Here is a 21,404-nt window from a genome sequence, read left to right as displayed (position 1 = left end):
GTGAATAGGCTTCCTTCTGAGAGAAGCAGAGATGCTGAAAAGAGACTGGAATTTCCAAGCACCAGAGATCGCAAGAGAGGAATGAGGGTGAGAGCCTAGGGCTGTTGTTCAGAGGGGACGTAGAGGCAAAGATGAAGGATTATTAGACAAGGATATTGGCAATGCTTTTGTCGTGGAGGAAAAACTTTTTCTTCTACCCTCTTAGAACTAGAGGCATGTGAATTAAGCTAACAAAAGACAGATTAATGGGAGAAAAGGCATAATTTTTATTAATATTTACCTGTAGAAAATAAGTAAAACTTAAACAAGACTCGGGGTTAGATCGGAGCCTTATACAGTATATCCTTTTAACAAGGATATATCCTTTTAACAAGGAGTCCAAGGGACAATAAATTGTGGGGGTGACTAGGAAATATATGGGGGAAACTAATGGGAGATAGGGGCTATTTAAGTAATGTCCGCTTATGCAAATTCATCTTGGTGTTGACTCTGTCTTCTGTTATGCCCTGCTTTCAGGCAGATAAGGGGTGGCAGAGAATTCTTCCTGCCTCTGTTGATTCTCAACTGCCTTCAAGTAAAAACAATCCTTATGCCAAAGTGGCATATTTTTTCAACATATTTTTATTGATTTCAGACAGGAAGGGAGAGGGAAGAGAGAGATAGAAACATCAACGATGAGAGAGGATTATTGATTAGCTGCCTCCTGCACGCCCCCTACTGGGGACTGAGCCTGCAACCTAGGCATGTGCCCTTGACCGGAATCGAACCCAGGCCCCTTCGGTCCCCAGGCTGATGCTCTACTCACTGAGCCAAATCAGCTAGAGCAGGTGGCATATTCTGGTTGTCTTCACTTTGCTTCTTCTTCAGCTGCAAGGATCAGAAATCTAACAAGCCCCACGGCAGCAAAGCCTCCTTCTGCAGCCATAAAGAATCCCTCAGATCTACCTCCCAGAGTGATTCTCAGACCCAAAGGAGCTGCAGTACCTGCCCTGTGTTTCTACATTCCCCTCCCTTCAGGGCATCCAAGAAGGAAGCTCAGAAAAGTCACTTCTAGGTCAGGGAGGAAAACACAAGAGCAAATCTGGAACTCAGGTGATTAAGATTCACCCCAATTCCCTGACAAGAGTCTATGCCTTTGGGGGTACTAGTGAGCCACACTGACTTCTCTGAGAACTGCCCTCCAATATTAGGCCTGGGATCCTGTAATCACTTTGCTAGCACATGGAACTAGTTTCTTTACCCAGCTGATAGGCCTGAGATGGACCCTCGATCCAGAAAAGCCAATCTAGAACCTGTGCATGGGCAATCAGATTTTCCATGAGTTTGACATTGGGATAGGAGGTCATGTAGCTGAAGTTGCTGGACCTGGAATGTCATGCAGAAGAAGTAGGTCTGCAGAGAGAATGAAGTAGATGGTCCATGATGTCTAGGTCTTCAATAAATAGGGCTCAAAACTGGTTCCTAGCTTGCCAGTTCCAGATCCCCTAAGGCCTGGCTGTACTCCTGGGATTGGGTTGCATGACACTCCCCTTTTACCAAGTAATTCCAATGTTTCTGTTACTTGCAGCTAAAAAACCCTTGATTAAAGCATTTCCTTTGAGTCCATGGCTTGTGCAAGGTCCCTCAGGGCCTGAGTTACAGACCCAGAGCTCTGGCTTCATCCTGGAGTTCAGACCTTGAATAGTGAATCTCCCAGAATTCAGCCCATTTGGAGGGAGAGCTAGCACCATCACTCACCATCGTTCCAGTGCAGGGAGTGGAATACATGGTACCCACAGATCCTCTCCTAGAAATAACAGTAATAGCTGTCACTGTATCAGGCACTATGCTAAGTGTTATAATTATTTCCAGTCCTCAAAACAACTCTGATTGGTTTTAAATATTTTTATGGAGATCAAAACAAGCATAAATTCCTCATGCTTATTAAGCTTTTATAGAAATAAGAAGCCAAAAGATTGCCAACCCAAACCATTAAAATTGATATAAACATTAGTTGATATTGCCAATTAGTTTTTTTAAATATTTTTTTTATTGATTTCAGAGAGAAAGGGAGAGGGAGAGAGAGAAAAAAACATCAATGATGAGAGAGAATCATTGATCAGCTGCCTCCCGCGCGCCCCCCCCCCCCCCCCCCACTGGGGACTGAGCCCGCAACCCGGGCATGTGCCCCCGACCAGAATCTTCAATCCACAGGCTGACGCTCTATCCACTGAGCCAAACCAGCTAGGGCTGCCATTAGTTTTTTAGCTAAAATTAAATTACTAATGTTGTATGTATTAAACAAAAAAAAAAAGCAAAACCTTTAAGTTAGGTATTTCCATTGGCATCTCCACTGTAGATGAGGAAATAGTGGCTCAGAGGAGTAAAGAATATTTCCCGAGGTCAAACAGCTGAATGTTATAATCAACCAGGATAAAGAGCCTCAGCCGCCCAAACTTGAGGCCCAGCTGCCAGAGTCCTAGGCTGCCCCTTCGCTGAAATGGTAGCTTGTGAATGGGTAAGGACAGATCTTGAAAAATACAGCCTGGCACAGAACAAGTACTTGTTAAAGGTTCGTTGACTGACTGACTGACTGACTGAGTGAATTTGAAGATAGTTGTTTAAAAGACAGTGTGCTTCACCCCAAACATGCTGAGGTCTACAATTCAGTCCTCTCCATTTATCACTGCTGCCAGCAGCTCTTCCCACCTCGTTACCCAGAAGCTAGTCTAATGGCATTAACCATCCCAGCCAGCCAGGATACCATTAAAAGCTTCAGTCCAGTCACTGTGCCCCCACCCCCCTGGTCTTGGCTGTGGGCCCTGGGCTGGGAGAGTGATCTGGTTGTTTACCAGGAATTTGGACCTTCTTCAGAGAAAAGCACAGATGACCTATTAGTCTAATTCAAGCACTTAGCAAGGAATGACTGTACCATTCACACCCCAGCCCTAGGCTAATGGAGCCAAAGCAAATGGAGAGGCCTTGACAGCTCAGAGATCTTCCTGGGAGGGGAAGAAGGGGGAAGGTCCAGCCAGTGTCCCACTGGTGTTTGCAGGGAGGAAGATTGTTTGGATATTTCCTGGGGACGGGTGGCCGATGGTGATACAAGAATGTATGGGGAGAGGTTTTCCTATTGTACCCTCCACTCTGCAGCCCCTCTGCACATCCTACCCCCAAATTTCCTTAAAATTTGGGTGGAGAAAAAAATAGGAAAACAAGCAAATAACCATTAATACAGAACTCATTAAATACACTATATATGGAGAAATATAAATTCATACAAGTCCATGTTCTACAGCTGATAAAAAGGGTGATGTAGACCAAGCTCTACTCATGGATGCTGAAAGATTATGACTTACACTTTGATATGCAGTGTCTGTCTCCCCTTATGTAAAAATTATACATACCCACAGATGTGTAGGGAGCAGATTTGGAAGTTTGACAGTGAGATTTTAAAGGTTTTTAATTTCTTCTTGATAATTATTTATACCACCCGAATTCTCTACAAAAACCTTATACTATAATTGCTAACTCTTTTGAGTTCTTATTTTGTGTTGGTCATGTTAGTCACAATGTTTGTTTGTTTGTTTTTGTTTTTTTTTTTAAATATATCTTATTGATTTTTTACAGAGAGGAAGGGAGAGAGATAGAGAGTTAGAAACATCGATGAGAGAGAAACATCGATCAGCTGCCTCCTGCACATCTCCTACTGGGGATGTGCCCGCAACCCAGGTACATGCCCTTGACCAGAACCGAACCTGGGACCTTTCAGTCTGCAGGCCGACGCTCTATCCACTGAGCCAAACCAGTTTCGGCGGTCACAATGTTTTTACATGGCTTATCTCATTTCTTATGAGGTAGATTTTAGGCTTCTCCCATGTTACAGATGTGGAGAATAAGGCCCAGAGAGGTTAAGCCCAAGGTCACATAGTTATAAGACTGACAAAATCAAGTGTTGTTGGAGGATCAAAATAACTAATACATGTACTTGCACACAGGAGGGGTTCAATAACTGAGGTTATCGTTATGATTATTGCACAGCACTTACCACACTGCATTTTTGATCGACTGTCTTGTCTATTCCCCTGCCTTGTGAAAGGCTTGAAAACAGGATCTGAGTATTAGTACCTTGGAATCTCCTGCACTTAGCACAGTGCCTTGCAGCCAGCACTCATTAGGTGCTCATGGAAAGGGTGAGTGAATGAGTTAACAGAAAAATGTCCACAGCTCTGTAAATATATTCTTCCAACTACTTTGCATAGGTGGCTGTTTCCTTATCCCAACAGGGTTGTTAATTAGGTCAAGTACCAGTCTCCCCTTTCCTCAAGCCCCATTAGACTGTGGAGCAGACCAATAACACAAGCAGGTGCTCAATAAATACTGTGGTTGACTAAGGACCCTCCCCTCTAAGCTGCTATGACAGATCCCAGGCAGTATCCCAGGAATGGTGGGAGCTTGGACAGATACAGATCCGCAGCCTCACATAAGCTATTTTTTCTTCTTCTTCCAACTCTATGTCAAGTACACAGAGAGGCTGAGAGACTTGCCTAAGGTCACACAGCAGTTGGTGGCAGAGTTGATATGTCTCCTGATCACTGGTCTGTGCTCCTCTGTCTGTAAAATCTCAAGTTCTGTATAAATTCACAATGTGTGAAAATGGAAAAAGAGCAAAGTTTTAAGTCAAAAATGTTTAATCATGATCCAAGAGGCTGGGAGGACTTTGGGGCAGTAGCAGGAGGAAATCAAGGCCTAAATACTGCAGGTCCTGATGCTCAAATGCTCTGCAGGATTCCAGGGCAGGACAGGCAGCAGGTTCCCATCCTCCGTTCAGATGAGGAGACATGGGAGCAGGATTCTTGCTTTGGCCTTCCTAACAACGGGGACTGTGTTTCTACGCTGCCTCAGAACACCCAGCCCTGACTACCTGGAGAATGCAATAGCAACTGACTGATTTGTTCAACCCTGATGATCCTGGTAGGAAGGGATCAGGAGGGAGCTTAGTAGAGCCAGTCACCACCACAAGATATGGCTAAACCATGGTGACCAATTCCTAAGGAGGGGTGGCCTGAGTCAGCAGTGGAGGGAATGAGAACTTAGCCAGTCAGCTTCTACTGTGTGGATGTGCAGTGGTGGGGATGTCAGGGTGGTCATGTTGTGTACTGCACCTCCTTCTGGATGCTGTCCTTTCCTCATTTCTTGCAGGCGGCAGGTCAGGCTGGGTGTAGTGGAGGGGAAGAGGGCCCCCAGGGATGTCCAGCTATCAGAAACTTGGGAGCAGAATCAAGGTAAGTGTGCAGGAGAAAAGAGAGGGCATCCATGGCTGTGGCCTCAAAGCAAGGTTTTTGTTCTGTGGAAGAAATGCAATGGAGTTAGCTCTACCCCCTTCACCACCTCGGCCTCAGTCAAGGCCTGTCCCCTTCACCGAAGGTGTCCATTAGAGGTCTAGACTCTTTGTGATAACAAGGAGGTTACCCCCTCCATCCCCCTGTCTGCCTTGTCTGGGATTCTCCCAGATGATTCAGTAAAGGTATGAGGAGTGTAATAGAAGAGGCCCTACCTGGCGTTCCATCACAGGTAAGGTAGAGTCTGCCCAGTCCTGGGAGAAGAGCTGGCTGTGCAAACGCATCTTAACTGCAATAGCCTCCACTGAGGAGAAAAGAGAAGATAGTTTAGAAGCGGAGAGTTGTTGGCTCTTTAGGCTCCCAAGGAAGGAAATGGAATATCTCTGGGACCCTGGCATATAGGAGGGTAGAAGTGAGGAAAGGACAGCATCAAGAAAGAGGTGTAGTGTCCCTGGGGCCCAGACAGGTTAAACAGGAAGCTTGGAGGTCACTCAGGGAGCAGGAGAAGGAAGACAGGCCCAGGCTGGGGGACGTAAACCTATTCTGAGGAGGGGGCCGCTTGGCCTGCAGGAGACAGACAGAGTTGATCCTTTTCCTCCCCCTGGGTCCAGATGACCTGGCCACTGGGGAGGGAGCAGAGGGAGCACTCACTGAGGCAGGGGTTGTGGGAAAACAGCTCTTCCAACCGCTCACACTCCTCCTGCATATTGCCGCTGCCTCGGCAGGTACAGCTTAAGGCAACACTGGTATTGACGTTGCTGATGAAGTTGGGGGTCATGGCAGTTCCTGTGGGGTAAAGAGGGGATTGTCAGAGCCTAGGCCAACTCCAACTTCAGCTCCCACCCTCTCTCATCAATCTCAGGAGCACTCCACCTGGGTTCAGTAGCCAGAGCATTCTCACCCCAAGGCCAATCAATATCCCCTAGCCTCACCAATCAGCCCCATGTATGCTTGCAGACATCTGGACTGCTCTGTAGCACAGGTCCCTAGGATGTCCATGGGATGACAATGGGTCTGAAAATCGGCCAGGCGTGATCTGGAAGAAAGAAAATTCAAGAGTTTCCTTTAAGGATAAAATGTATAAAAATGTAAAAAAAGAAAGGAATGATACCTTTATCATCTAGGCCAGCACTTGTTATGTATCAGTACTAGCTACCAGCACAATAACAAGCAGTATGGCAGAGAAGTTAGGAGCAGACTCTAGGCCAGACTTCATTCCAAACCTTATTAACAAACCTGACTTACTACCTGGGTGAACTTGACCATGTCCTTTAACCTTTCTCTGCTGTGGCTTCTTCATTTGTAAACTGAGGCTGATAAAAAACAAACCAACCACACAAACAAACCAGCATCTATCTTACAGAGTTCTTGTTAGGTTTAGATGAGTTAATTAACACATGGTAAGTATTAAAACAGTGCCTAGCCCACAGTCAGTACTCAGTAAGTGCTAGTGTTATAACTATTGAGAGCTCTGACTATGTAATATTTGCAGAAGAGGAAAGTGGGACTCAGAGCTAAACTACTTGCCCAAGGTTACAGAGAAGTGTGACTTGATGTGACTCCATTGTCAACAAATGTCACTTGAATGGATGATAACTACATTTTGGTGAGTGTTTTCCTGAGAAGGCAGAGGAAAGCCAGATCAGAATTTGGCTGAATAATATGTACCAAACACCTTTCAAATCTTCATACCCTTTGATTCGGTAATGGTACTTGTAGCAATACATCCTAACCAATAATTAGATTTGTGTACAAAGATTAATAAATAAGAGTGATACTTATGCAGCATTATTTAGAAAAAATCCTAAATATCCAACAATAAAGAATGATTAAATAAAATACAGGGCATCCATAAAATGGAGTAAGATGTAGGCTCTTAAAAATCAAGTGGTTGCCCTGGCCAGTTTGGCTCAGTAGTTAGAGTGTCGGCCAGAGGTTCATTTCTGCTCAAGGGCAGTACCTGGGTTGCAGGTTCGATCCCGGGCCCTGGTCTGGGTGAGTGCAGAAGGCAACCAATGTGTCTGTCTGTCTGTCTGTCTGTCTCTCTCTCTCTCTCCTTCCCTCTTTCCTCCCTCCCTTTTACTCACTCTAAAAATCAATGGGGAAAAAAATCCTTGGGTGAGGATTAACGAAAAAAAAAAAGAAAAAGAAAAAAGTCAAGTTGTCAAAGGACAGTAAATGACAAAATAAGCACCGCCATTTATTGAGCACTTACTTTGCACCAGCAACTTAAGCACTGTACATAAATGATGTACTTTAACTCTTACCAAACTCCTACGGGTTATCTCGGTTTTTACAGAGGACTAAGTGGAAACCTGGATTAAGTGATGGAATTTGAGGTTAAGTGATTGGCTCAAGGTCACACAGACCCACAACTTAAATTTAGATCTGTCTGACTTCAGAGCCTGTCTTCACCACTATTCCATACTGCCTCCACCAGAAAATGCTCATAAGATATGTACCATAAATGAGAAGAAGATACAAGATATAAATATATTCTCAGAATATCAATTTTTATCTATATACAAAAAGGACTAGAAGGAAATGCTCACCAAAGTATGGCAGATTAACTTCAGGTGATATAGATTTTGAGTGGTATTTTTATTTTTTTAATTTCTTTATTGATTAAGTTATTACATGTGTCCTTATTCCCACATTATCCCCATCCTTCCCCCAACTCATGCCCTCACCCCCCTGTTGTCTCTGTCCATTTGAGTGGTATTTTTATACGTTTTTATATTTTCTGAAGTATTTACACAAATAAAATACTATATATTCTTTTTGAGAAACGAGTTTCATAAAATTTTGAAGGATAGCTACATTGTTAAGTCAGTGCACAGCCCCTGGGGAGTCAGACCCAGCACCGCCCCAAGGGGCCTGGGAGGGAATGGTGCACAGTGTCCTTATAGATCCTGCCCACCCGCACCCAGCCCCCCCACACCTGCACAGCCGGTCCGAGTGGCACAGGCTCCGCAGCTCCAGGCAGTTGGGGGTCCCAGGCGGCAGCGCGCAGTCGGGGGCGATGGTGTTGCGCCTGCGTCGTCCCCGCAGCCCAGGTCAGAAGGCGCACAGGGGCACAGCAGCAGGCCCTGCGCGTGGGGCTCTGATGCCTTCTCGAAGAAAGCACGGAGCTGCTGGAGGCAGGTGGAGCGCCGGCAGTGGGGCCCCGAGGAGCAGGCCTCCCCATAGGCCTTGCGCAGCCGGTCACACTTGTCATTAAGAGTGCACAGCATGGCGAACTTAAGGCAGAGGTCCGAGTCTGTGGAAAGAGCCGCACCAAGTCACCAGTCCTGCAAACCCAGCTTCCCTAGGAATCCTTGCAACCCTCTGATTTAACAAGCATGGTAGTGGGGGTAGGAAGAAAGGAAGGACTGCCCAAGTTACCTACTCTCCTACTCCTCAGCTTGACTGGGGGGACGGGAGGGGGGGGGGGGCAGAAAAGCCACATACATCTAGAGCTCATTTATCTAGAATTCAAGTAGCCAGAAAGCTCAAATAACCAAAACGCTTTCCTCAATCTTATGTATCAAACGAAATCTCATGGTGGAAATAAGCTACAACGATCTAAAGCACTTTCTGACCCTAGCTGGTTTGCTCAGTTGTTACAGCCTTGTTGGCTTTCAAACAGATATCTAGGTCGCAGGCTTGATACCCGGGCCCCTGTGGGAGGCAACCAATCCATGTGTCTCTCTCACATCAATGTTTCTCTCTCTGTCTCTTCTCCCTTCCATTCTCTCTAAAATCAATGGAAAAAATATCCTCTGGTGAGGATTAATAAAGCACTTTCTGAACTGTCCAACAAATGCAACCAAATTCTACTTAGGATTTTGGTTTTGTTTTACATCTATCTATTCTGCTCAGTATTAATATCACCTGCTTTTCTTGCAGTGGTTGATGCATGCATAAAAGTTTCCCATTCTCTTGAGTCTTGGGAAATTACGGTGATATTCCAATTAATAGAATATTCCAGAAATCAGAACAATGGAGTAACTGGAACAGGTAAATTCCTGGATTCCGTGTAACTAAGAGTTTATGTATAAATCTCTTTGCTTTTCTCTCAAAATTCGAATATACAGGACTATATAACAAAACTCCCATCTTTCTCAAAAAGAGAGTGGATGTGTGTGCATTCCCTTCTAATTAACACGACAGCTTCACTTTCCTGAAAAACATGCTTCATAGTGCTTGCCAGACAGATGGCTCCCCACCCTGAGACACTCCTGAGGAGTCACTCTCTAACCATTTTCCCTGCCCATCCCATTAAAATGGTTGAAAACAAGCAATTTCCTAGTCTTCAGAGACCAAAAAAAAAACTACTTAAAAAGAATTTTTGGTTTTTTTTTAGAGAGAGAAAGAGGAAGGGAGAGAAAGATGGATTTGTTGTTTCACTTACTTATGCATTCATTGGTTGATTCTTATATGTGTCCTGGCCAGGGATCAAACCCACAACTGTGGCCTACTGGGACGATGCTCTAACCAACTGAGCTACCCAGCCAGGGCAAAAAACTACTTTCGTGCCTACCTCGAATGAGGGTAAATAATCCATTTCAGCACATTTTTTTTCTGGGACTGCTGCCACCCCCACAAACCCTTTGCAGAAACCCACCTTTTGGAACCAAGGAGGCCTAATGGGCTCACTTCGAATGCCTCCCTGATAATTATTGCTCTTTGATGACTCTTGTGAGGCCAGACTATGCCCCAGAACTCAGGCTCCCACCCTGCACAACGCTGCTTTCATTACCTGGCAGGTGAGGACTCTTCCCTCACAAGCTCCCAGCTTGTGTTCCCCACCAGGGCCCAGGCCCAGCCCCCACACCATAGTCTCTGCTTGCCTCCACACCTGGCTTGAGCATGCTCAGTTTGCTGATATTCATTTTCCAGGGTTTTCTGGTCACTGTGTCTTCATAGGGGGAGACATCCGGCTCATAGTCACCTAGAGACAAGGTGGGGAGCACCAGAGTCCTGAGGACTGGGCTGGGGATGGGAGCAGGAGGGGCTGAGGCTGCTGAGTCAGACCTCAAAGCCCTGTGCAGAAAAGGAAAATGCAGTCTCTTCCTAACTAGCTGTAAGCTATGCAGAAGAGAGAAAAAAGCAGGGCCATGAATAAACTAGGTTTGATGATAAGAATAGTAAAGGTACCATGTTGAGCACACTGTGTGCTGAGCACTATAGTATAAGTGACACCCTATATATATATACAGGGTGTCCCCTCAATTATATACATACTTTTAACCCATTGTTAATTACAATGGGTTAAATCTGAAAAGAAATAAACATCAATTGAGCTATCAGCTGTTAAAGTGTGTATACACTTTGGGAGGACATCCTGTACATATATTCTATATATATTTGATCTCACTTAATCCTCCTAAGAAGCCTTTGGCTCGGTAAGAAGAAACAGGATGAGAGAAGTTAAGTCACTCGCTCAGGCTCACATAAGCTAAAAAGTGGAGCTAGGATTTCAAACCTAGACTATCTGATTGCAGAATCTCTGCTCCTAACCACTAGACATATTTCTGAGGGTCCATGAGCAGGCAACAGTACTGTCTTGTTTTCTCTTCCTATTGGAGAAGGGGCAGTGGTAGACTTTGTTCCAGGCCTGACCACTTGGCTATGGAGAAGCACTGCATGCTGAGGAGATGGAAGTGAGGTCAGGTCCCAAACTGAACCTGAGGGAGAAAAGCATAGAAGGAAGAAACAATGATCTCGAAGGAAACACATCTCTCACAGTACCCCCATGGGGCTGTGGGCTCCTTAAGGGTACTTACTGGGTTTTATCAAATCACTGCATAGTTCATATACATGGTAGGTACTCAATAAATGTTGGTTAATAAATCTTGCTGGAAGAGAGGTGAGAGAGGTGAGCTTGCAGGTTTGTCACCCAATAAACCTCTATGAATGCATCTTCGGGAAATGAGGAATATGGATGATGTCAGCCAAAGAGGAGAGGACAGTTTGGATACATGGAAAGACCTTGTGCTTCTAAGGGGAAAAGGGGGGCAAAAGGATCCAAGGAGAAGTCTCAGGGCAAGTTCTGAAACAGAAGGGATTAAGATGAGGAGTGAAAAGCAGGAATCAAAGAGTGTGATAAATTGTATTGCTGTTTCTAATTATTTGCTACCCATCCTGTGGGAAGATTATACATCCCCACCTGTTGCCATGTGACTTTCGGACCCCTGTCCCACTGCCAGGCTTGGCCATGTGATTTGCTTTGGCTTGTGCATTGTGAGCTGAAGTTTCATAAATCACATCCATCGGAGCAAAAGTTTTAAGAACCATTACCTGGTTCTGCTGTTGCTCTCTTACCTCTATCAGCCGGTATCCCTGAATGAAGAAGACAGAGCAACTCATGGAAGCCTGCAGCAGATGTGTAACATGAGCAAGAAATACATTTTTGTTGTTGAAAACCAGAGATTTTGAGGTTGGTTGGTTGTTACTGCAGCATAACCTAGCAAACTCTTATTAAAAATGCAATTGGTAAATAGAAGTGGAGTGCTGCAGGAACAACAACAACAAAAGTCTAATGTATGGCATTGGCTTTGGGACTGAACAGGGTGGTGAACTTGATATACTGAATGAGCTCCTACTTTAAGGGGAGAAGCTGAGAAACAGAAGGTTAGTATGTCTTCATTGCTATTGGCTGCATTTGGCAAGGGACTCGAAGGAAGATATAAGCTCAGAAAAGAACTGGCCAGTTTGCAAATAGAAAGGAAACAGAAAAGGCAAAATCCAGAAATTCCAGGACTTACAGGATTAAGAGTTGCAACTGCTTCTCATCTTCAAATGGTAAAAGATAAAATTGAAAAATGCTTTGACTAATAAAGTCTGTTACAACTCAGCCTTGGAGCAAAGACCAAATCAAGTTTGTGGTTATCATGCCCTTTGTGGAGATCTCTCATTGATTGAGATGATATCCAATAAATCCTGCCAGTTGGACAAATGAATTTAGGGAAAAAAGAATAAGGTAATTGCTCTCCCACAGAAGCCTGATAAGGGCAAGGTATCTCTAATTCAGTCTAGAAAGAGATGGATGTCTTGGAAAATAATTACAGGAAAGGCTACTACTGGCACAGGAGGTGACAGAAGTCAAAGTATAAAAAGAAATTATATTTTGAAAGAGTTGAACTACTAAGAGTCACTAATTTGGATTAAAAGAGACTGTGCCTATTTGAGACTTAAAATGCCCCAACATTCCTCAGATAAGAAGCAGGCTGAGCCCTGACCGGTTTGGCTCAGTGGATAGAGCGTCGGCCTGTGGACTCAAGGGTCCCAGGTTCGATTCCAGTCAAGGGCATTTACCTTGGTTGCCGGCACATCCCCAGTAGGGGGTGTGCAGGAGGCAGATGTTCGATGTTTCTCTCTCATCGATGTTTCTAACTCTCTATCCCTCTCCCTTCCTCTCTGTAAAAAATCAATAAAATATATATTTAAAAAAAAAAAAGAAGAAGAAGCCGGCTGAGAATGCTGCTCAGTCCCCAAGGAGGTCAGGTTCTCTCTCCAGCCCTTTTCAGATGTGGCCAAAGAAGACACAGCAGGTCTTTGAATTATGTCATTTAGTCCTACGTTGTTTCATTGTAACGTTGGTGAGAAAAAAAATTGATTCCCCACAGAGCAACTGTCTGTGTGGAGTTTGCACATCTCCCCATGTCTGCATGGGTTTTCTCTAGGTACTCCGGTTTCCTCCCCATCCCCAAATATGCATGTTAGGTGAACCAGCATGTGTACATTGTCTCATCTGAGTGAGAGTGGCTGTGGGTGTGAGTGGCCCTTTGATAGAAGGGCCCCCTGTCCAGGGTGGGTTCCTGCCTTGCACCCTGATCTGCCAGGATAGGCTCTGGTCACCCACGACCCTGAACTAGAATAAATTATCTTACTTGTTATTAGTCTTTCTTAAATGTATGTATAGCTCACATTTATCTCAATGTTTAATATCAGAAATGTTTGGGTCTTTATTTAGAAATTTGGGGATGTTTTGAGGCCAGAAACATGCCGTAGGAACTTAACTCATGTTTATGTCAATTAGCCTCTGGGAAAATTGGTTTTATTATATGTCGCTTCACTAAAAGTCGAAGTTTCCAAGAATCTATCGATGATATTAAGTGAGGACTTACTGTAACAGACAAGGAAGGACCTCCCAGAGAGCTAGAGAACAATGAATAGAGCAACTCTCCCATTGGAGCAAGAACAACCCCAGTTCCCAAGGAAGTTGGTCCTGTGACATTTGTCTAGCAGGACTTCAGAGTCTCTAAGAATCAATGTCTGCTGCATGACTCCCATCCCTCTTCTTTCTTACTGACGTTTGTTCTGGTTTTCCTGTCCCTGTTCCATTATTGTGCATTGAGTATAAATGGGAGGCAGATGACTTGTCTTTTTAAGTCCATAATTTTCTAAATCAAGCGGAGCCACACTCAGACCTGATATAGAAATAATCACAAGATCCTGGACTTGAAGCCTGATGTCATTCTTCAATAAAACTCTTAGGGCATCTTCCTAAGATGTGTATAAGTATATTTTGCTTGTGAAAGAGAGGAAAATGAATATTTTGACCAAGTGGTGGACTATGGAGACTGTATTATTATTTCCAGTTAATTTTGCCCTCACTGTAAGAGTATATATCCTCACTTATTGGCATGTGATTTTCAATGTCTCCCTGTGGGAGGAGTATACATCCCCTCCCCAGTGATGTCAGGCATGCCTGCCATGTGATTTACTTTATCAATGAAATGTGAGCAGAAGTATTTTATATATAACATCTGAGCAGGAGCTTTTAAAGCCATCACATGGTCCTGCCATTGTTCATTTCCCTCTGCTATAAGAAGGGAACATCCAGATAGAGGCTGTAACTTCAGCCTGGATCCCAAAATGAAGGGGACACATGGAACAGCCAACATGGAACATGAGTAAGAGCTAAATCTTTGTTACTACGGCATGGTCCGGTAAAAACTGACTAACACAGAGAGTCAGAGGGAGCTCTTCTCTTTGGCTTCAAATACATTCTCTCTTTTACCATCTCCTGCCTGGAATGAGTATCCTTTCTGTTGAAGGCCTCCCAGTCTCTGAATTTATGGATTACATTGTATTTGGAGTTTGTTTATGGATTAAGACCATTTTCCTCCACCTCCTCTCCAAACTCTTCTGTTCCAGCAGCTCCTCAGGTTGGGCCTCAGCCTGATTCAGGCCTCTGCCAAGAGGCAGCTACATGTTGTCAGGTAAGAAAGTGGGAAGTAGCCCTAGCTGGCTTGGCTCAGTGGATAGAGCGTCAGCCTGCGGACTGAAAGGTCCCGGGTTCGATTCCTGCCAGGGGCACATGCCTGGGTTGTGGGCTCGAACCCCAGTAGTGGGTGTACAGCAGTAGGGGGTGTACAGGAGGCAGCCGATCAATGATTCTCTCTCATCATTGATGTTTCTATCTCTCTCTCCTCCCTTCCTCTCTGAAATCAATAAAGAAATATATTTAAAAAAAAAAAAAAGAAAGAAAGTGGGAAGTAGGGAAGTGAAATGGTAATGTTGGGAGACCCAAAAGGATACTGCCAATTCCTCCCTCCACTACCAAGTGGCTCATATACTGAAGGATTAAAAAGCAACCCCCTAGAGCCCTGGTCGGTAAACTGCGGCTCTCGAGCCACACGAGTCTCTTTGGCCCCTTGAGTGTGGCTCTTCCACAAAATACTGACTTCTGCACATGGGCCACGAAGTTTCAATCACACTGTACGTGCGCACCCGCATGTGGTATTTTGTGGAAGAGCCACACTCAAGGGGCCAAAGAGCCGCATGTGGCTCGCAAGCCGCAGTTTGCCGACCACTGCCCTAGAGCTATCTTCTCTAGCTTAGTCCACTCTAGGAAGGGGACCTCACCAAGGCTGCGGGCAGGGTGAACAGTCCAGTAGATGTCCAGGCAGGCAGTTTGGTTCTTCATGCGCCGGTGACACGTGCAACTCATCAGAGAGCTGTTCCTGAGGTGCTGTGCTGCCTCCAAGCAGTCCAATGAAACGGAAGGCTCCTCTGCTGGTGACAGGGTGCTTTCACTAGACGTGCAGGAACTCAGGTGGTGGTAAGCAGCATTGCAAGTCGGATTGGCCTGGCATTTCCTCCTGGCCTGGATACAGTTGTTCGTGAGCCGGCCCTCTGTGGGGAGGGGGTCCCCTGTGGAGGGAGAGATACCAGGTGAGGCTCACGTAAGTCAGAGTAGCTGCCTGGGAGTACCAAGTCCTCAGGTAAGGTGGGGGGTATTCAGGTGAAGCTTTGGGCAGGAAAGTATTGGGGTGGCACAAAAGGCCTTTAGAAATAAATGTAGGGAGAAGGCAGTCCAGCAGAAGTGGAGAACAGATCAGGCCCAGTAAGAGTTGGGAGTCTGAAGAGAGGCTGCTCAGCCTCCCGGGAGGGGAAGGGGGACAGTTGTTTAAAGATAACCCTGCCAGGCATAGGGAGGAGGGCTCTGGGCAGAGCTATGTCATGGGTAGGACTAGCATCATAACCAGAGAGTTGAAAATGGGTATGGGCGTGCTAAATGAGAGTTAGCAATAATTCTGAGTCACTTAAAATACCTTACAGTGGAAACGGGTTGAGGTTAGGGTCGGGAGCTTTTGCTGACTCTGTCACTGACTCAGGAATACCAATGTTGGTTACAGCTGAGCTCTGGAGGAAGACCCTGCCTCCTGGAACTGGGGGTCCCTATCAGGGATAACCAAACATCATCATACCCTGTTTTTCAAGGCAAAATACCTAGGAGTCATCTTAATTCTTCTTTCCTTCAGAACCTATGTTCAATCCAACAAGTCCTGTCAACTCCACAACATATCTGGAGTCTGCCCACTTCTCTCCCCAGCAATTACTATCTCCTTTGCTCTAGCCAACATTAAATCTTGTCTGAACTACTGCCAAGAATTCTTATTGGTCTCCCTGGTTCCATCTTCCAAATTCATTCTCTTAAACCACTCACTCACCCTTTCCAGATTTGTTGAGATTTAATTGATATGTAACACTAGTGTGTTTTAGGTGTACAATGTGATTTGATACACATACTAGTATATACTGTGAAATGATTACCACAATAAGATGAACATATCCTTCACCTCACACAATTACTCTTTTGTTATTGCAGCCATCTCTTTTTAATGAAATTTTTAGGTTGGAAAGATTTTTACTGAAGTAAAATTCATGCAACATAAAATTAACCATCTTAAAGGGTACAATTAAGTGGCATTTAAATACATGATTAGTCTAACCATCACCTCCATCTAATTTCAGTACATTTTTATCACCCCAAAAGGAAACCCACACCCATTAATCACATCATTCTACCTTCCTCCTAGTCTCTGGCAACCACTAAACTGCTTTCTGTCTCTACAGATTTTCCTAGATATTTTATGTAAATGGAATAATAAAATATTTAATCTTTTATATCTGGCTTCTTTCACCTAACATACTGTTTTTGAGGTGCATCCACATTGTAGCATGTATTACTACTTCATTCTTTTTTATGGATGAATAATATTTCATTGTATGGATATACGGCATTTTGTTTATCCATACATCAGTTGATGGACATTTGGGTTGTTTCCTTTTGGTTACTTTGAATAGCGCTGCTGTAAACATTCCTGTCCAAGTATTTGCTTGAACTGGTATTCAGTTCTTTGGGGTGTATACCTAGGAGTGGATTGCTGGATCATATGGTAATTCCATATTTAACTTTTTGAGAAACTGCCAAATTATTTTCCATAGTGGCTGCACCATTTTACATTCCCACTAGTAATATTCAAGGGTTCCAATTTCTCCATATACTTGCCAACTCTTGCTATTTTCTTTTTTTTAATAGCTATCCTAATGGGTATGAAGTGGTTTCTATTGTGGTTTTCATTTGCATTTCCCTAATAACTAATGATGTTGACCAACCATATTTTCATTATAGCCATTTGTATGTCATGTTTGGTAATAAAATTTTTATTGAAGCATAACATACAGAAAAGCGCACAAAAAAAGTACAGTTTAATGAATTTCAAACTGAATACACCTGTGTGATCAGACCCCAGGTAAAGAACCAGAACATTACCAGCATCCCAGAAGCCCTCTGCCAGTCCTCATCCCTTCAAGGAAACCAGCATCTTCACTTGTTTTGTTTTTTTAATAAGAACATTTGTGGGGGTTTAAAATATATTTTTATTGATTTTAGAGAGGATGGGAGAGGGAGAGATAGAAACATCAATGATGAGAAAGGATCATTGCTCGGCTTCCTCCTGCACACCCCATATGGGGGATGGAGCCTGCAACCCAGGCATGTGCCCTAACGGGGAATCAAACCGGCAACCTTTTGATACATTAGATGATGCTCAACCAACTGAACCACACCAGCCAGGACCAGTTTGCAGTTTAAATGTCATCTCAGAAAGGCCATCCCCAACCAATGTAAAATAACCCCCTAGCTATTCTAACACATTATTACTTCAATTCCCTGCATAGCACTTGCCACCACTTGATTTTTTTTTTTTGGATTATCTCCCCCTCTAGACTTCCATGTTGATCTTTTTTGTTGTTGTTAATCCTCACCCTTGGATATTTTTTCCATTGATTTTCAGACAGAGTGGAAGGGAGGGAGGAAGGTGTGGAGCAGGAGAGAGAGAGAAACATCGACATGAGAGAGACACATTGGTTGCCTCCTGCACACACCCCAAGTGGGGTTAGGGATCAAACCCACAACTGAGGTAAGTGCCCTTGATCAGGAATCGAACCCAAGACCCTTTGGTTGGAGGATGATGTTCCAACCACTGAGAAACACTGTCCAGGGCTTACATGTTTATCTTATCACTACTCTATCACCAGTGCCTATTCTTTGTGAGCTCCTACTATCTATATATATATATAAGGCTAATATGCTAAGTGTCTAACCGTCTGGGTAATGTCACATAGCAATGCCCGGCTTCCTCTCCCTAGCGACTAGCCTCCTTTCAGTTTCTTCAACCCAGGAACACCCAAGTGGAAACATTTTACACTGTAACCAAATGTCTGTGAAGAGTTTTCCCATGCCTCATCTCATTTGATCCTCACAGAAGTCCTGGAGTAGGAAGATAAGAGACTCAGTGGAATCCTATTTTCTTTTCATTAGCCGGAAAACGGAGATTTAAAAAGCTTAGAAATTTGACCCGACTGAAAAGAAGAAATGGTGGACCTTGAAAATGACTTCAGGTTTTCTCACTGCGCAGAATATAGTCAAACACTGTGCAGTTAAATATTTTACCCTTTGTTCTCCTTGTGTGATCTACAATAATAATCTGCTTCATGTTGATATTTACTGCTGTGTTGCTGACAATTACCTGAGAAGTTGGAGTGCTTCACTGAGCTGGAAAAAGTTTAGCTACATCAGAAAGCAGGTCTAATTAAGCAAGTTTATTCTATGTAAAAGCCCAAGTTGACTCAGGTATGCACGATACATATAAAGCTCTCGCTGGTGCCAATCGCATGCCTGTGTTTCCATCTGTCATTGTTGATCATGAATTCGGTTGACACTTCTATTATAGAGAAAGGGCTAATAGATATATTAAAATATTTCTTCTAATTAATTTCCTTTCAATGTGCATGAATTCGTGCACTGGGCCACTAGTTTAAGAAATAATCAGGTAACAGACACAGTCTGTGAGCCACCTCTATAACTTTCTGGGTCCCTTCCCTCTACTTACAATCAGAATCTCAAAATTAGGAGGGGTCTCAGTTTAATTAGTCCAACTTCCTCTTCCAATCACATGAAAATCATTTAATTACTTATTAAAATGCAGATTTATGAGCCCCATCCCAGAATTACTGAATCAGAATCTCTAGTGATAAAGCCTGGGAATCTGAATTTTTTTAAAATTATTATTTTTTTAATCCTCATACAAGAATATGTTTATTGACTTTTAGAGAGAGGAAGGGAAAGAGAAAGAGAGGGAGAAACATCGATGTGAGAGAGAAACATCAATCGATTGAATCTACACCTCAGTATATGCCTTAACAGGGAATCAAATCCAACCCCTTCCCTCCTGGAAAAAAACACCTGCAGCCTTTTGATGTAGGAGACAACTACTCCAACCAACTGAGCAACCTGACCAGGGCGGGAATCCAAATTTTAGCAAATTCACTGGAAAGTAATATGCACCTTATAGCTTAAGAATTGATGCTATATCCAGTGCATAAAAACATTACTGATTTTTCCTTTGGCTTAAACCTCCAATATGCCTCAGCATGACACTTTGTCTTTTTATTTAAAATTTCAATATTTTGTTCATCATGGATTTTTTTGGTGTTAATTTTTATTTTAAAAAATATTGCATTGAAATATTCTTTATCTTTGACTACTGAGTTTCTGGGCATCCCCTTCACTCACCTCACCTTAGTCCCAGCCCAATATAGGACCATTTAATTCACTTTTTGGACCTTAATTTCACAAATGTAAGATGAAGGGATTGGATTGAACCAGAATTTTTCAATGGAGGAGTTGAAGAAGAGAGAAGTTAGGCCTCTTTTAGTGGTATATCAGAATTTTCAAAGGAATGTGTAGTTCAAAAAAACATATTTGACCATTTTATATGTGGAAGATGAAAAAACAGCTTTTGAAGTTTCAAAATATACTTAAGAAAAGCACGAGATTTTTATCTTTACCAAAAGTGGGACATGAATTTAAATAGTCTGAGAAATGCTAAATGTTTTGGTAGGTACCCAGTAAGAGTTTGCTGAAAGAAATATAGCAGGTCCAAGTCTCATTGCTTTAACTGGACTAAATATCGAGTTGTAACAATTTTCAAAATTAAACATCTCTGATTCCTTAGCTGATAGTTCACCAAGTCTGGGCAATGGTGGATTTAGCGGCACGGAAGCTCAAAGAGGGTGGGGGCAAGGTGTTCAGTGTTTACCCTTGATCCTCACATGCAGCCATACTGTTAGGGTTAGTGACATTTCCTGGGCAGCCAAATCGTATCAGTGATGTCTTGCTGCCCTGATTTACTAATGGTCAGTTTGGACAGACTAGCCCTTGCCCTCCTTCCTTCCATATCTGCCTTGCAGCCAAGATTGCAATTCTCCAGTACTCACCTTGTGGACAGAGGTCACCATCCGTGTGCGGTCCCTGCCTCAGTATTCCCTCCACTCAGGCTCTGGGCAGGAACCCCGAAATGAGATTCCAAGCACTCATCCGACACAAAGGCCATGCATGGGCCCATTCCCTGGGATCCCAAGCTGCCGGTCCTTAGGGCAATGACATGGTTCTAAAACCCGGCCTTGATCTACCTATTCCACAAAACACCTCTTGTGTATCTACAATAGGGAAAGGCACTGTGCTGATAGATTGCAGGGAAAGGCCATTTTGCCCAAGAGCCAGTTTTCTGCTCTAATTAAAATAGTAACAAAGTATATCTTTAAGGGCGAAGGTTGGTGGTGAGCAATATTTTCAGCAATACAACCAAATAATGATGTTAGCATGTTGTGGCAGCAGTTTACAACCTTAATTTGTGACACTTCTAACCAACACTTCTCATCTGTACCTAGTGTCCACTTCCCCAGTCCTTACAGGGGACGGAGGAGGTGATGCCCACGTGGAGCAAATGGAGTTTCCCCACCGGCCAGAGACGGTGTTGTGGAAGTTCTGGGTTGTTCTGTGGTGCAGATGCACCACAAAAGAGGAAGAGGAGAACGGGAGCTAGGAGATGCGTGGGCTTTCTGGTCATTGCCTGCAACTCAATCTACAATAGTTCAGACCCTTTAATAGGCATGGAACCCAGCCCTTTCCTGGCCCCCCTGGGGACCTCCTCTAGTTCCCCGGGCTCGGAGGAACCGATACCCGGGACCAGGTGGCGGTGCCGACAGGGCTCCACCTACACACTCCCCTTCTCTCTCCTCCTCCTAACACTCTGGCCGAGAGGGTCCCGTAAGGCGCCGGGGACACTCACCGGCTCCGAGCAGCGGCAGCAGCAGTAGCAGGACAGACAGCGCCGACAGCAGGTTCGCGGGGCGCGCCATGGCCACGGTGAGGTGCGCGGGGCGGCGTTCGCCCCTGGGCTGCTCTGCCTGTGCCGGCGCCACGCTCCCTTCACTCCTCGCACTGGAGCTCAGGGAGCTGGG

The 21,404-nt window shown here is 44.2% G+C and overlaps 1 protein-coding gene across 1 annotated transcript; it reads right to left on the bottom strand.

Annotated features, from left to right (window-relative positions):
- Nucleotides 1–4,652: 4,652 nt before the first annotated feature.
- Nucleotides 4,653–21,404, bottom strand: GFRA3 (GDNF family receptor alpha 3). The gene is given in 9 exon segments (XM_006086534.3): nucleotides 4,653–5,326; nucleotides 5,537–5,625; nucleotides 5,973–6,107; nucleotides 6,254–6,357; nucleotides 8,263–8,360; nucleotides 8,363–8,580; nucleotides 10,162–10,254; nucleotides 15,177–15,464; nucleotides 21,233–21,404. Coding segments are annotated over 9 exon segments (1,182 nt in total). The 5' UTR covers nucleotides 21,303–21,404; the 3' UTR covers nucleotides 4,653–5,239.

Source organism: Myotis lucifugus, unplaced genomic scaffold (genome assembly GCF_000147115.1).
Source record: "Myotis lucifugus unplaced genomic scaffold, Myoluc2.0 scaffold_28, whole genome shotgun sequence".
NCBI lineage: Eukaryota > Metazoa > Chordata > Mammalia > Chiroptera > Vespertilionidae > Myotis > Myotis lucifugus.
This window is presented reverse-complemented; position numbering and strand designations above follow the sequence as displayed.